The 16806-nt window shown below is 39.4% G+C and overlaps 1 protein-coding gene across 3 annotated transcripts in view; it reads left to right on the top strand.

Moving 5' to 3' along the window:
* PTPRG (protein tyrosine phosphatase receptor type G) overlaps positions 1-16806 on the top strand; it is a 731646-nt gene that overhangs the window by 172667 nt on the left and 542173 nt on the right. For all 3 annotated transcript variants that reach the window (XM_033424736.2, XM_004267970.3, XM_004267971.3), the window contains exon 2: positions 3113-3217. In XM_033424736.2, the coding sequence (XP_033280627.1) occupies positions 3113-3217 (105 nt within the window). The remainder of the gene's footprint in view (positions 1-3112; positions 3218-16806) is intronic.

Genomic DNA, 16806 nt, shown 5'->3' with positions numbered 1-16806 from the left:
GGGAAGTTGGTGGTTCTTATCTCTGGCTGCAAAATAGAACCACCTGGAGAACATTTTTAAAAAAGGGCTGATATCTTGGTCCCACCCCAGACCAATTAAAGTGGAATCTCTGGAGGTAGGGTCCAGGGCATAGGGTTTTTGTTTGTTTTGTTTTATTTTTAAAGCAGCCAGGGTTGAAAGTCAGAGCTCTAGTCCAACAATGGCCTTTTCTGCATGGAAAAATTGATGATTAGGTGTTGAAGTGACTTGTTTGAAGGTCACCGAGGTCACATGAGTGTCACTGGGGGAAAAGTGAGCTTTGGTAAGTGATTGGTTCATATAACTATAAAGCCTTCCAGGGGGTTGGTATCAAATTGGCTTTATCCTGAGCTTGAGTTTTGTCAACAGAATTGATCCATAGATTTTACTTTCTCTGGCTTGGTTCCATTTTTTGTTTTATTTAAAGATTTATTATTTATTTATTTATTTAATTTATTTTTGGTCCTGTCAGGTCTTAGCTGCAGCACCTGTGCAGGATCTTTGTTGCGGCATGCAGGATCTTTCCTTGCAGTGCGTGGGCTTCTCTCTCATTGTAGCATGAGGGTTTTCTCTCTCTAGTTGAGGCACGCAAGCTCAGTAGTTGTGGCGCAAGGGCTCAGTTGCCCTGTGGCACGTGGGATCCTAGTCCCATGACCAGCAATCGAACCCGCGTTCCCCGCGTTGTAAGGCGGATTCTTTACCACTAGACAACCACGGAAGTCCTGCTTGGTTCCATTTTTGAGCGCCTCTACTGATCCCCTGCTTGACCCTCAACCATCCTCTTGAAGCTTCCGGCTCATGTCATAACACCTTCAGCAAGAGAGAGAAGAATCTCTCTGATTGGCTGGTGTCTCCATTCCCAAACATATGTATCACTGGGGCTAAACATAACAGCCTCATAAGATTGGTATAAGGACAACACCAGCTACTATGAGCAGAGCACCTTATTCAGCTCTGGGTGTGTAGTGCTTTTTAAATGCCTGATAACATAGTGGAAATTTGTTGCCAAGTTTCTGTTTTGGTAATCATCACACCCCACTCCACTTGCTAGGTCACGAGTCATGGATTGGACAACCACGTCATGTTGCCCCCATCCTTGCCAGGTCCAAGGGTGGGCCTTCTTTGACTTAAGCCAAGTGAATCACTGTAAACTGTGTCCCTGGCCCCAGTCGTATGTGTGGGAATGGGAACACGGTTTTTTTTACTCAGTCTTGATACAAGGAGGAAGGATTATTTGTGAGTGATTATTCAGAGCGAATTAGCTCTAAGAAGCATAGAAGACAGGTACATAAGATGTTTCCCGTATGCATAGAAAATGAATCAGTCGAACAATTAGGAAACTTTTTAGTGGGTGTGTGGTTGAGCCTCAGTTTCCTTGGCTGTAAAATGGAGTTAAAAATACCAGCCTCATAGGATCATTATGAAGGTAACACAAGTTACTGTGAACAGACAAGGAAGCCGAGCAATTGTTTATTTAGTATGCTTTAGTGGAGGAAAAAATAGATGAGGAGACTAGGAGATGGGAAATCTTATTTTTGATCCGTAGAAGCTTAGAATGGTCAACTTCCTGAAGCTCTGAATGGCTCATCTGCAAGAGTATAGGATGAATTGGACCATCTGTATCTAAACCTTCATCTTACTTTAAAAATGGTTAGTAACTTAGGTTTTGACTTTGTCATTCAGGACCCAAGAGCGTGCATAGATGACACCAGGTTTACTTTGGTAACGTGTGTTTGGATTTTACAAGATTCCCATTTCCCTCCAAAGGGCTCATCTCTGTGGAGTAGCTCTGTTCAAGCATTGTTTCTTTTAAAGCCAGTCTTTGCAATTAACGTGCAAGCATAAAGTACTTTACATGTTTCCTAATTTTTCTTCATGACCCATCACGTTGTCAACAAAGCTAATGCCATCATGGTGAGATGATTTTTATCATCACTACTCTGACTAATTTGGAATAATGTATTGTGCTTTCCTGGTACCATCTTAGTCTTAAACTGAATATGAATATACAGTTCCTCTAACCATTTTTCTTGCTTTTCAAAGGCACACTTGATTTTGTTTGGGTGCATTTAAATATTAACACAGACAGCTGGGATGTATTGTTTGAAGTGCAGTTCCAATTCATCTTGGATTCTGGGCACCTGTGATACTTGTCTTCTTACACATCAGTGCATTCAGGTGTGGGCTCACAGCAAAAGAAATTTGCATCCATGAAGTAGCTGGGAGCGGAGGGCTTTGAACACTGTAGCAGGCAGATGGAAGCTCTCCATATTGGGGTAGGAGATTGGATTCATTCTGCGTTTTCAAAGAAATACATCATTTAAGCAGTATTTTCTGAATATTGCTGGCCTTGGAGGGTTTCAAGCTTCATATCTTCAGATACAACAGGTGACTATCTGGGGTCCAAAGTATGTGGAGGACTGGTTCACACCATGGGGTGTCTTCCAGGCCTCAGACTGTGCTGTGTTTGGATGGCAGAGGCCTGAGATTTGTGGCAGGCGTGCTTGTATTCGGTTCCTTGATCTGCATACTTAGCTGTGTGACCTGGGACTGGTTACTTAGTGTCTCTGAGCCTTCATTCCTCCATCTGTAAAAGAGCTGGAATGACCCCTTGCCCGATGAAGATCAAATAAGGCTAGAGGCCCTGTGCACCTAGGACATAGGCTTATGCATATAGTTGGAACCAGAACCGTGGGTTCTGGGCCTACAGTTGTATGACCTTGGGCAAGCCTAAGTTACTCAACTATTCTAAGCTTCAGTTTGCTTATCTGAATGGACCCATTATTGAGACATTGTATCTACTGACTGGTGGTTCATTGGGAATTATATAAGATAAGGTATGTAAAGTGTTTAGTGCATCTTGAGTTCATGGCACAGAGAGAAGGCTCATTGTAAGCTATTACTAGCATTAATAATAATCCTGGTAATCTCTCTAGGTTCTCCTGTAGCTGTTTTTCTGTAAAATCAGGAGGTTCTGTTCAGTTACCCCCAAGGTCTGTGCTGCTAGGCCGTCACTGGGCTGTGTGCGTTTGACACCCCTCCTGTGTCCAGCGGGGTGATGATTTTGACTCACCGCGGCTCTCCTGTCTTGCAGCGTTGACAGAAGGCTACATGGGGGCCCTGCACGAGAACAGACAGGGCAGCTCGGCGCAGATCCGCAGGCGCAAGGCTTCCGGCGACCCGTACTGGGCCTACTCGGGTGAGTTGACTGGTTCCCACCGCGATCATACAGGCCAGTTCACATCCCATTAAATTCACTCGAAAGCACACTTTTAATCACTTTCACGCCTGATTTCTGTTTGTTCAAACCTTTTGTAGTTCACTAAAAGTTGAAATATTCAAGACTGTTTTTCCTCAAGGTGATAAGTACCTTAATTTATCTCTCCCACCTGTTTTCTCAACCTGCTGTTTTCCCCTCAAATTGCATTTAATTTCTGAACTTTACTTGTTAATGAGTTATTGTACCAAACTTGTAATTTTCCGAAAGACGCGGCCTTTTCTTGTCTCGTCCCAGTGGCTGTGATTTCAGAGAGCAGAAAATATAAGCCTAGTCTTCAGCTGCTAAATATTACAGCGCGTCACATATCAAAATGACCTATTATGCTTTAATCTAAGAAACGCAACTTTATTTTCAAATCAAATCTTGTTAGTTGAATGTATTTCAGCCCTCTACGGTGTTTCTGTAGTTTGTTTCATTTTTTTTTTTTTCACATTTCGCCTTTGAGCCAGTGAAGAGAGAGAGCATTGTTAAAACTATGTTGAATGCTACATTGGAAATAATTTTCTTACATCTGAAGGGGCAAAAAAAAAAAAAAAAAGATCTGCAAGAATATACAGGCCTTTCTGGCTTATGCTTCTAACAACTATCAAAAATAAGATAGGTGGATTGTTATTTCTAAAAGAGATCTTGGTGCACAAAAGTACATGGAAAATGTAGTGCAGCTAATTAAGGAGGAATGCTTGAGGAAGACAGACCACTTTGGAAATCACTCTAGCACTGAATAATTCAAATTTTTGTATGAAAGTGCTTGGAGGCATGGAGTATTAGTATTAATAATGAATCTGTGCATTATGCAATGTTGTTACATACAGAACTGAAAGGTATTATTTTCATAATGATAACTCTGGTTTTAAACCCTGAGTTTCCACCTGCAAATCCTGTTAAATTCATGTCAGTGTAAAATTTATAGGCCTGATCTTTAATTACACCTTATCTATTGACTTTTTGCATCCTTTTGTCTATTGATAAATCTCCTGCCCCTACAGGGAGAATAGTCTATCTGTTTTGTTTTGCAAGGAACAGATAGTGATTCTGAAGTCTTCCATCACACCCCGTTCCTTGTGATTAGAATTACCTAATTAGAGCCTTTTTGTCACCATTTCTGATAAACGAAGGAAATTGGGAGATGAAGACCGAAATTACATATATATAGCTTCTTGCCAAGAAACCCAAAGAAAATTTATCGTTTTGTACTCTGTGGCTCTGATATCAGTTAGGAAGAGGGATAAAGTGGCCTGCTATTTACAGTTCATCAATTTCGAATAATAATGCTGTTGGGAAATTGGAAGTTATATCCCATCAGCATCTACTATTGCCAATGGCAGTGAAGGAATGAAGGGCCTAAAAATGTTCCCGTTACTTAGTTAAGAATGGACATAATTAGTGCAATCTTTGGGATGGAGCATTTGTTGATATTCTTAACTCCGGTGGACTTAATGAGTCTCCATTTTGTATTTCTGAAATGCATTGTGTCTGGATTTGGGAACTGTTTCTGTCAGTAGAAGGGCTACTAGTTCATCTTCAGCGGGTTGGCATGCTCTTCTATAAAGATCCCAGTAGTGAATATCTTGGGCTTTGCAGGACATATGGTCTCTGTTGCAGCTACTCAAGTCTGCCTTATAGTACAAAAGCAGCCATAGGTAGATGGACGAGCTGTCTGTGTTCTGATAAAAATTGATTTATGAACAAGGAAATTTGAATTTATTATAATTTTCATGTGTCAGGAAATCTTATAATTTAGACTTTTTTCCCCTCAACCATTTAAAAATAGAGAAACCATTCTTACTTTTCAGGTTGTACTAAAATTGGCGGCCGGTTGGATAGGGTCCACAGACCATAGTTTGTCAACCTCTGTTTTAGTTGTTTCTTTTGTGTGTGTGGAATCAGGAGAAGACAGTCATTTGAAGAATCTCCCAGAAGGCTATATAGACTGGCTTGGAAGAACCAGTGGAGTAACTTGCTAGGTGTAATGGAAAAAATAAAAGTAAAAGGAGAAGAAAAGAATGAGAGAGGTATCAATGGATGGTTTATAGTCCTATACTTTAAACATCTTCCTGAATATTCCATGGTATCAGTGGTTATTTTCAGCAAAGTGGTGAAATATTGGTTCTCATGTCAAGAACACTTGGGATCCTTTAGAGACACTCCTTAGCATTTGGCAAATAGATAAAGAAAGGGCAGGAAGGAGTAAGAGTTGTTGCCTGTCACCTTTGGTACTTCAGACAAGGGCCTTAAAACCACAGGGTACCAGATGTTGAACTATGAGCTGCAGGTATTACCTCTAGGTATAAATCTTGCTTGGATAGTTGGACTGCCAAAAGAAAGGTCATTATTTGCAGAGGCGGATGGTTTTAGATTTAGCGGAGGTGAAGCAGGCCACTTCTGAAAGATTGGTTTAAAGGTCCAGATTTTAATCTCATGACTCTAATTCACAAGTTTGTCTTAGTTCCTCCTAAGATAAAGGCATTGGTGCTTTGCGGGGTATTACGTGTGAGAGTGTGAATTTTGAAGTCACATAGACTATGGTTCAGATCTAAGCCTTATCTCTTAATATCTTTATGATGTTGGCATTTAACTGCTTGGAGCCTCAGTCTCCCCATCTTTGAAATAGGAATAATTAATAGAACTTCCCTCATAGAGATGTTAATGGGAATGAAGTGAGATGATGTGTGTGAAAAATTTAACAAATCCCTGGTATAATGCACCTAATACTACTTCTTGCTGTTTTTGACACTATTAGTACTTTTGCTACTGTTGATATTGTTGTTATTGGAATTCTCAGTTGGGTGCTATGATTGACAGTGGGTGATCCCTAGGTAATGCTTCGAGCTAACTAGCTAAATTCTGTCAGCCGTAATTCACAAGAATTGTCCATTTGAGATGTGGGAATGAGGGTTAAGCAAAAACTATCCTGAAGTTCAGGGCTTGGCAGACTACAAACCAACACCTGTTTTTGTGAGTAAAGTTTTATTGGAACACAACCACGTTGGCACTTGTTGATGGCTACTTTCATGTTAGAGTTGAGTAGTGGCCATGTAGACCTTTGACCAGGAAGCCTACAATATTACTATCTGGCCCTTTACAGAGAAGGTTTGCAACTCCTGATCACACTGATGCAGCCTGGGTTATCGAGCAGATGGTAGCCTGACTCATAAACAAAACTCTTCAGAGATTTGTAACATGTCTCTGTTTTCTCTGGCCTTGCATTTCCCTTGAGCTGAAATATCCCCAGCAAATGTTCTAGGTAGCATTCATAGTGATTCTGGTGGTCCCACTCTTGGAAAGTACTGGGAGGGACAAAGATGAGGGAGTGATGTGCTTCAGGAGGTGGAACGGGGAGAGAGGAGTGGGTGTTGGTGGTCCGGGGGCCCCTGGATTCTGGTGTCCTAATCATGAGGTTGCCTTTGGGTACAGGGTGGGTTTTGGTGAATGATGCTGGTCTGATTATCTGGTGGCATCCCACCTGGTCACTTGCGGAGAGTTGCATAAGTATTTGAGCTGTGGAGAACTTGTTTTAAGGGTATTGTCATGATAGCATTTCATTGATATTAGTGTAACTTATCCCTTTAGGACTAGCCGAGTTATTTCAGTTTCACTGCATCACCTTGGATAATGTCTACATCCTATTTATATTTGAAATGCCAAACAACTTTACTTTCATAGGCTTATCAAATGACGCCATTGTGAACACCTACAGCTTTAGGATACAGTACTGTTTACTGAGGAGTCTGGAGACAGGTGTTTTAGTCCCATTGTGCTCATCTGAGGATAGGTTATCTCTCTGGTTCTTAGTTTTTTCTACTCTGAAAAGGAGTGCTCATAATATCTGAGTTCAACTTGAAAATATCACGCATAAGAGATATGAAGCAGAACATAAATGTAAGATTATTATTATTAACTGTTAATAATAGCAGTGTAATTTCAAGATTGCTTTATATCTTTGGATTTATTTGCCTTATACCAAGAATAGGGAAAAGGGGGGAAAGACCTTTGATGTGTTTCATGGAGAACTACACAGAAAAAAAATAAAGGCAATAGTTTTGAGAGTATCTCATTGGCAATATTACAACGGTTTCTCTTCTGTTAGTTTTCTTGACTAAGATACAGATATTTTTTCTGTGTTACTTGAGGTGATGACAGCCCATGAATTTTGGAGTTTGCCCAGAACTTCTGTAATTATTACACAAAATGTAACACATGCTAGGTAGGTCATTGTTGCCAGAAAGGGAAATGGGAAACAAATTTGGAGCAAGTTCAAGTGGAAATTTGAGGCTTTTTTTTTTAATAGATCTTTATTGGAGTATAATTGCTTCACAGTACTGTGTCACTTTCTGTTGTACAATAAATTGAATCAGCCATATGCATACATATGTTCCCATATCCCCTCCCTCTTGAGCCTCCCTCCCACCCTCCCTATCCCACCCCTCTAGGTTGTCACAAAGCACTGAGCTGATCTCCTTGTGCTATGCGGCTGCTTCCCACTAGCTAACTGTTTTACATTCGGTAGTGTGTACATGTGGATGGTACTCTCACTTCACCCCAGCTTCCCCCTCCCACCCCATGTCCTCAAGTCCATTCTCTATGTCTACATCTTTATTCCTGCCCTGAAACTAGGTTCATCAGTACCATTTTTTTCTTAGATCCCATATATGTGCGTTAGAATATGGTATTTGTTTTTGTCTTTCTGACTTGCTTCACTCTGTATGACAGACTCTAGGTCCATGCACCTCACTACAAATAACTCAGTTTCATTTCTTTTTATGGCTGAGTAATATTCCATTGTATATATATGCCACGTCTTCTTTATCCATTCATCTGTTGAGGGACATTTAGGTTGGTTCCATGTCCTGACTATTGTAAATAGTGCTGCAGTGAACATTGTGGTACATGTCTCTTTTTGAATTATGGTTTTCTCAGGGTATATGCCCAGTAGTGGGATTGCTGGGTCATATGATAGTTCTATTTTTAGTTTTTTAAGGAACCTCCATACTGTTTTCCCCTGTGATTGTATCCGTTTACATTCCCACCAATAGTGCAATAGGGTTCCCTTTTCACCACACCCTTTCCAGCATTTATTGTTTCTAGATTTTTTGATAATAGTCATTCTGACTGGAGTGAGGTGATACCTCATTGTAGTTTTGATTTGCATTTCTCTAAATGATTAGTGATGTTGAGCATCCTTTCATGTGTTTGTTGGCAGTCTGTATATCTTTGGAGAAATGTCTATTTAGGTCTTCTGCCCATTTCTGGATTGGGTTGTTTGTTTTTTTTATATTGAGCTGCATGAGCTACTTGTATATTTTGGAGATTAGTCCTTTGTCCATTGATTCATTTGCAAATATTTTCTCCCATTCTGAGGGTTGTGTTTTCGTCTTGTTTATGGTTTCCTTTGCTGTGCAAAAGCTTTTAAGTCCCATTTGTTTATTTTCGTTTTTATTTCCATTACTCTAGGAGGTGGGTCAAAAAAGATCTTGCTGTGGTTTATGTCAAAGTGTGTTTTTCTTGTGTTTTCCTAGTCTAACAGTTTGATACTGTCTGGTCTTACATTTAGGTCTTTAATCCATTTTGAGTTTATTTTTGTGTATGGTGTTAGGTAGTGTTCCAATTTCATTCTTTTACATGTAGCTGTCCAGTTTTCCCAGCACCACTTACTGAAGAGGCTCTGCTTTCTCACTTGTACGTTCTTGGCTCCCTTGTCGTAAATTAGGTGCCCAAATGTGTGTGGGTTTATCTCTGGGCATTCTGTCCTGTACCATTGATCTATATTTCTGTTTTTGTGCCAGTACCATACTGTCTTGATTACTGTAGCTTTGTAGTATAGTCTGAAGTCAGGGACCCTGATCCTCCAGCTCCGTTTTTCTTTCTCAAGATTGCTTTGGCTGTTTGGGGTCTTTTGTGTTTCCATACAAATTGTAAAATGTTTTGTTCTAATTCTGTGAAGAATGCCAGTGGTAGTTTGATAGGGATTGCATTGAATCTGTAGATTGCTTTGGGTAGTATAGTCATTTTCACAATATTGATTCTTCCAATCCAAGAACATGGTATATTTCTCCATATGTTTATGTCATCTTTGATTTCTTTCATCAGTGTTTTATAGTTTTCTTAGTACAAGAAAGGTTTATTCCTAGGTATTTTATTCTTTTTGTTGCGATGGTTTATGGGACTGTTTCCTTAACTTCTCTTTCTGATTTTTCGTTGTTGGTGTATAGGAATGCCAGAGATTTCTGTGCATTAATTTTGTATCCTGTGACCTTACCAAATTCATTGATTAGTTCTTGTGGCATTTTTAGGATTTTCTATGTATAGTATCATGTCATCAGCAAACACTGGCAGTTTTACTTCTTCTTTTCCAATTTGTATTCCTTTTATTTCTTTCTCTTCTCTGCTTGCGGTGACTAGGACTTCTGAAACTGTGTTGAATAAGAGTGGCAAGAGTGGACATGTCCTTGTCTTGTTTCTGATCTTAGTGAAATGCTTTCACCATTGACTATGTTTCACCATTGACTATGATGCTTGCTGTGGGTTTGTCATATATGGCCTTTTTGAGGCATTTTTATAAACCTGTTTTCTCTCCTCCCCCTCAAAGACTTGGGGAAAAACAGGTGGTGGTTTCTCCTCCCACCCCTTTTTAGCTTACCCTGTTTGGTTTTCTGCACTTTTAATAATGTATATCTCATGTTTTTCTTGTGTAGACAGATTCTACACAAGAAGGGGGATATTTCTCACTGTTAGAGGACTTCAAAATTGAGACATGCCATGACCAAAGTTCTTTGTATGAAGTGTCTGCTGTTGCACTGGGTCAAGCAGGATTATTCTAAGAGGCATTCCTTTTGTGGCCAGGAAATTGTGGGAAGAGATCTCTAATGTCCTTTCTAATTGTCCTGGGGTTTGATGACTTGCTCAGCTGTAAAATGGAGATAAAAGGACATACCTTGTAGGATGGCTTTGAGGATTAGCAGTAATATGTGTAATCACCTGGTATGGCTCTTAATTATATGCCACTGCACTACACTATTCACATGAACATCATGTATTATAACATGCTTGTGTGTGTGTGAGTGTGTGTGTGTGTGTGTAATTTCCCCAGCTAAATGTAGAGTTTTTGAGGACAAAGATTATAGCTTATAATTCCTTGTTTTTCCTGCTTTGTACCAGAATATCTCATTCTGTAGATATTTCGTGCATATTTTTTAAGTGGGTGAATAGATGGATGGATAAATGAATTCATGCCAGAGTCTGTGCTTGGGAACTCACTAAGGGGATCCTGCCATGAAATCCAGATAAATCAGTGGGTGATTTACAAAAGCTTTCACCGTTGGATCCTTTTAAGCAAGGAGCTCCCCTGGTGAACTTAAGATATAATTAAATTCCACCAAGTGGGGAAAGTGGCAGGGGTGGGGGTGATGGTGGTGGGATGAATTGGGAGACTGGAGGAGACATATATACACTCATATGTATAAAATGGATTACTAGTAAGAACCTGCTGCATAAAAAAATAAAATAATATTTCCATGCCTATTTTTTTTTTTAAAGAAGATGTTGGGGGTAGGAGTTTATTTATTTTTGCTATGTTGCGTCTTCATTTCTGTGCGAGGGCTTTCTCTAGTTGTGGCAAGCGGGGGCCACTCTTCATCGCGGTGCGCGGGCCTCTCACCGTTGCAGCCTCTCTTGTTGTGGAGCACAGGCTCCAGACGCGCAGGCTCAGTAGTTGTGGCTCATGGGCCTAGTTGCTCCACGGTCCATGCCTATTTTTAATAATGTCTATATAAGGTAAAGCAAAATACAGATGCCTGCCAAAGTCTGCTTTTGTCATTAGAAAAATGGAAGGCACTATAGAACCTTAATGTTAATATTGTCATATTATTTGCCCCTCTCGTAATGCCTCCTACGAAATCTCTTAAGGGAATCATTTCCCCAGAGACATTCCCTTTGCGATAGAGACCTTCTGGTCTGATGGGACTACACTTCTGAGATTCATTTCTCCTAAGTCACAGCTCAAAGGTATCTCTACCCGACCCCACTGTCTTAACTCATCAGTTTCCCCTTTAGTTTTTACAATTAATTTCTATCTTCTCTACAATTCCCTATTATTCTGTTTACAGTTTTTAAGTAGAAGTTATTTATTTCTTTGTTCAAGATACTTATTAATTGCTTACTGTGTGCCAGGTGTTGTGGTATAATGGGATGGGCCAGAGAAACTCCTCAGAATTGCTACTGCCAGGTACCACTAAAGATGGGCAGGTGTTTGCCAGGACATGCAATGGCCTGAAGACAATCAATGTCTTGGCCGTGACTGGGAAGCTGGAAGCAGCTCAGTAGGTCTGGAGCATGTGGTAGAGTGGAGCAAGTTAAGGGAATAATGCAGAGTATTGGAGGTGGACCAGAAAGCGTCTTAACAGAATTCTACTAGTGACTTAGAACATCTTTTTTTTTTTTTTAAAAACATCTTTTTGAGGGTGACAGGGAGTCATTTAAGGATATCATGCTAGAAATGGACTAAGTTGCTTTTATGTTTGAGTCACAGCACGAGTTGTAGGGGTAAGGATTGGTCAGTAGGGGAAGAGGGCAGGGTGAGAAACTATGAGAAGCAATGAGGTTGTAGCATCAGGATTTTGAGAGATGAAAGAACCCATGGGAATTCATTATCATTAGTATATGGAAGAGAAAGCAAAACGAATTATCTGCGATGATCCCCAGGATGATTGAAGATGGCATTGCATTTAATTGAAAATGAGTAAATGAGGAATGGTGGGCTGGTTATAAAGATAAAAAATTTGGACTTGAACCTATTAAGACATGGCATAGTGTTTTGCTCATAGTTCTTACACCCTTAAAACTTGATGCTCCTTGAGCAGAACCTTTATCTGTAATTAATCTTTGTATCTCCCTGTTCCTACCTAAATGTTTTGGAATAGGAGGGCTTTCAAGGTAGGGAATACATTGTAGGACAAGCTGTTTCTTCCTACAGGTGTTCTTTTTTTCTTTTACACTTGATCTGTGATTACAAGGATAGATTGGGTGAGAAAAAACACATATGGTCACACACTAATCAGGACTTTATGTATAAAAGAGAAACACGTGGTGCCGTATGCTTAAGGTACCTCGATCATTTTTCAATGCAAAGTTTGGTTTTCTTTGCTCCACTGTTTGAATGAAATTACTCTAGCGTCTTAGAGATGTGTTCTTTTTCTTTCTTTTTTAACCTTGTTCTAATCCTTGCTACTTGAGTTCTAAAGTTTCTTAGCATCTTCTCTCTGGAGATGGTTTCACAAGTATTTGTAAAGCTAATGGACGCTATTGTACGTTACGAGAGGACATCAGTAAATTCTTTAGGGTCCTTGTGACCCTTGGAAAAAGCATATTAGGAAGATGAAATATTGTTCAGTGCTGGGTTGGTATCAAGTGCTATGTAACAGCGTTAACAGTTTAAATTGTTGCTATGATGAGGAGCTTAAAACATGAGTAAATCGAAGCCTAAGTGTTTGGGTTTTAAATTGGCTCTGAAGGTAGTGGGTTGACGCAGCCTCTTTCAAGGGCTCTTGGGCAATATCTGTGAAAATGTTAAATATTGATAATCTTTGATCGAGCACTTCTGCTTCTAGGAATTTGTCTTTTAGAAATACTTGTACATATCCCTGGTGTGGTGTTGTGAGTGTAACAGCTACCATGAGTAGGGACTTGGGTAATTTTAGTACATTCTTATGAAATGGTTAGTAAACATCTACCAAAATGAAATAGGTTGAGCGACAAGATATATAAAAATAATTTGGGTAATAAGGTCCCATCAAGAAATAGAACTGAGAAGTTTGGAGACTATAGGCAAAAGTTAATTGTGATTATCACTGAGAAATGAGGGACACTGCTTTTTTAAAATTTATATTTCTGTAATATTATTAGTATCTTATAGAATTTTATCTAGAATATTTTAATTTCTTATACCAGTATATTCATAATATTTCCTAAAAGAATCCTTTTATTTTATAATAGATGGCTGAATTGTATCAAATTTAGGCAGTTGTCTTTGTAACAATTATGAGGCGAGAGAAAGAAGAAGAAAAAGAAGAAGAAGAAAAAAAAAACTACAAGGAAAGCCAGAAGGAAAGCAAAAGGCTTTTTGTCTCTTTAATTGGCTATATCTAAGTTTTTTAGGTGAAACATTTTCACTGGCATTTCAAATTTCATAAAATGTTGATATGAATCATGCAGAAATTAATGAACTGATATTGACTCGGTTTGAAAATGAACAGCAAGATTTATTGAGCAAAGCAGTGAATATTGACCCAGACAGAGGTAAGGTCAATATTTGCTTTGATATAACATAAATCTTAATATTTAGAAATCTATAAACTTTGTGGGTCTACAGAAGGCATACAGAGAGTTATCTATACGTATATATTATTCGTATCTGTGATGGATCAAAGTCAGACATCTTTTTTCCTGGTCATACATTTGAAAGGATGATAGTCTCTCCTTTAAAACTAGTTTCTTTAGGGCAGGGGTGGGGTGAGTGTGGGTTAGTGGAGGGACATGATTGATTTAAATGTTCAAAGGAAAAATATACCTAGCTTTATACGTGCCTAATAATTGGAGAGCAATGATTTGCTCTGTGATTTACTTTAAGGCTACTTATCTTCATTTGTAACCAAACAAAATGTACTCATTTATTATATCTGATTTAGTTCATAAAACCCACTCTCTAACAATATAAAACAGAGGAACATTCTGTCATTCCCTTTGCATATTGTTAAGCTCACTTATGTGGAATTTTTTTGGCAAATAAAATATCATTCATATATATCATGCTGAGTAACATTTTATTGGCTTTTCCCTTTTTGTAATTATTAAGTTGAACTATACTCTTATTCCTTATCTTGTCTCTTCTCTTGGTTGGGTGAGCCTGGTAGCAATACAAAAGTAAGGGAAGACTTACTGGATTTCACTGGCTTCTGAACTTTTAGTATTGCCATTACGTGGCTGGAATAAGTGTCTAATGAGTGCTTAAAGATAGGATATTCTGTTTGTTTAAGTATAGTAGGGAACTCAGTTCACAGGGTCAAGTGTAACTGAGCAAAAGTCTTAACTATATGTGGTCCTGTTGTGGTCAGTCCACCATGAGTATTAGTAGTCTGATAACCGTGTAAAGTGGTGATGTTGGCTTTCAAAGATTTGTTAAGTGATTCTGAAATTAACCTAGCCTCCGCCTCTCTGCTGGTAATTTCCCATGACCCTATTTGAGACCAATAGCATTAAGGATAGTGTATCTTCTTGGTTGTCTTTCTAGCTATTAAAATTTAACTGTACTCTGTTTCATTTATATTAAACCCCATTTTCTATCATGTAGTAAAAACCTTGTTTATGTTGAAAAACAAATCAGTGGTAGGTGTATAACGTAGAATTTTGCCTTCTCAACAAATGCTTTCTGATAACTTTAGGAATCCTTGCTTTTCATTAATAGTACTACAGTGTATAATAAATAGTTTTCCCTGAGTGTAGTATTAAATGTGATTTTTTTCATGTGAAAAATGACTTTACTGTGGTATAAGAACTTGACTTTAGTATAATAAGTCATTTCTTCTTGAGTTCTTTATCAAGGAGAAACTCACAATTTGGTGCTAATAGGTCTTTTAACACTTGTCTGTCACTTGCCAGCATCACTTTTTAAAAGAGACGGGTCTTGCCCAGAGCCTTCAGCTGGGAGAGTATTTTAGAATTTGATCCTGTGGCTTTCATTATTTCTTGGTACCCCTAATATATGACAGGCCATGCTAGTTTTCTGTTTTGGTGTGTTAAGTTTCCTATTAATTACATATTTAAGATTTTATAAAAAGTCAGTTTAAGAAAAAAAATTTAACTCAGCATTTGTACAGCTGGCATTCCAGTATGGCAAAATGAGTCTGCTTCTCTAGCAGATATTATCACCATCTTGGAAGGCTTGAAAACCTCTTATATGCCATGCAATCAACCTGTATCTCTGACATGAAAAAATCCAGCAGGGTGTATAGAGTTTCTTGAATTGGCTTAAAAATTATGGAAAATATTTAGTGTCCTAATTTAAAAAAGTACAGCTCATTGTATGTCCTGGTTCTGGTACAGTCACATAGATCATTAAAAATCTTAAATACACACTGGCCCAGTCCCCCTGAATTTTCCCTTCATCGCTGCCTCAGCCACTCCTGTTCTGGGACCTTTGGGATTGAACACCCGTCCTCCACCATCCATTGTCAGGGTTTATTGCCCCTCATTTGTTAAATGTTTCACCTATCATCCCTGCTTATCATGATGGAGGGAATTTCAGAGAGTGAAAGTGTGGACTGTGGGGTGTTTTAAGGTGTGCATTACGCTCTGCGGCCCGCTTACTGAATTTAGTTGACCTTGAGATCTTCTCTGAGTTTGGGAAGCCACTTGATCCAAATTTCCTGTTTATGTTAATCCACGTTCTCCCAGTTTGATGGCCATTGCCTGGGAGGAAAACAAGCTCCTTCTTGAAGCTGCATAAAAATTTGCTGCTCCCAAAGGTATCATTTAGTTGCTCTGCCCCAATTATGGTTGGCCTGTTTCCCTCCTGGAAGCAGTTTATCTCTGTCCCACCCTTCCCTCTAGTTCCGAGGGTTAGAATAGCGTTCTTCCTTTTAGCTGGGCTTGCATGTCATTAGTACATTTGGTATCGATTGGTTGTTGAAACTTTAGCAGGAAAATGAAATATGAGTCTCTAGTAACTAGGCTGTTTGACGAGTACCTTCAAAGATGAGAGAGAAGCCATTTGTGGTGTGTTTCTGCTCCTGGGGCCCACTGTGATAATGGGAGGTATTTTCTCCTCACTGTTGTGAAGTGCATAGTACACAATTTCCTCTTGGGAAGTGATTTTGACACTTTTTGAATGTCCTGTGGCTTTTATATTCTTACACCACGTCCTAATGAGCTATCTTTATAACATTCTTTTTGTGTAAAGATTGCCCTTTCTCTCACCATCCACTAGGGTGTGAAAAGGAAGTTTCAACACTTACGGCCAGTTGGACCGTGCACCTGCTGTACCAGCAAGAACTAGTCAAGATTAGCTTCTTTTGTCATGAGTATTCTTGGCTGGCAGTATTACCAGGATTTTTCTCCCGACTTCACACCGAGGTCACTTCCAGGTGCACGTTTGAGTATAAGGATTTGTTTTTGTATGAGTTTTCATGTTTTAGCCTCTGGGAAAGACCTTCGGACTCTCCTGTCTTATAATAATAATAATGAGGGCAATTTATATCTTACATAGCCCTCTACAGACAGGGCACTGCCAGGTAGCATCTTCGTACTCTGCCATCTTTTTTTAAAATTTTTATTATTATTATTATTTTTACGGTGCACGGGCCTCTCACTGTTGTGGCCTCTCCCGTTGCGGAGCACAGGCTCCGGGCGCGCAGGCCCGGCGGCCATGGTGCACGGGCCAAGCCGCTCCGTGGCATGTGGGATCTTCCTGGACCGGGGCACGAACCCTTGTACCCTGCATCGGCAGGCGGACTCGCAAC

This window comes from Orcinus orca, chromosome 10 (assembly GCF_937001465.1).
Source record: "Orcinus orca chromosome 10, mOrcOrc1.1, whole genome shotgun sequence".
In the NCBI taxonomy this organism is placed as follows: domain Eukaryota; kingdom Metazoa; phylum Chordata; class Mammalia; order Artiodactyla; family Delphinidae; genus Orcinus; species Orcinus orca.
The sequence above is the reverse complement of the archived record's forward strand: the minus strand, read 5'-3'. Positions and strand labels throughout refer to the sequence as shown.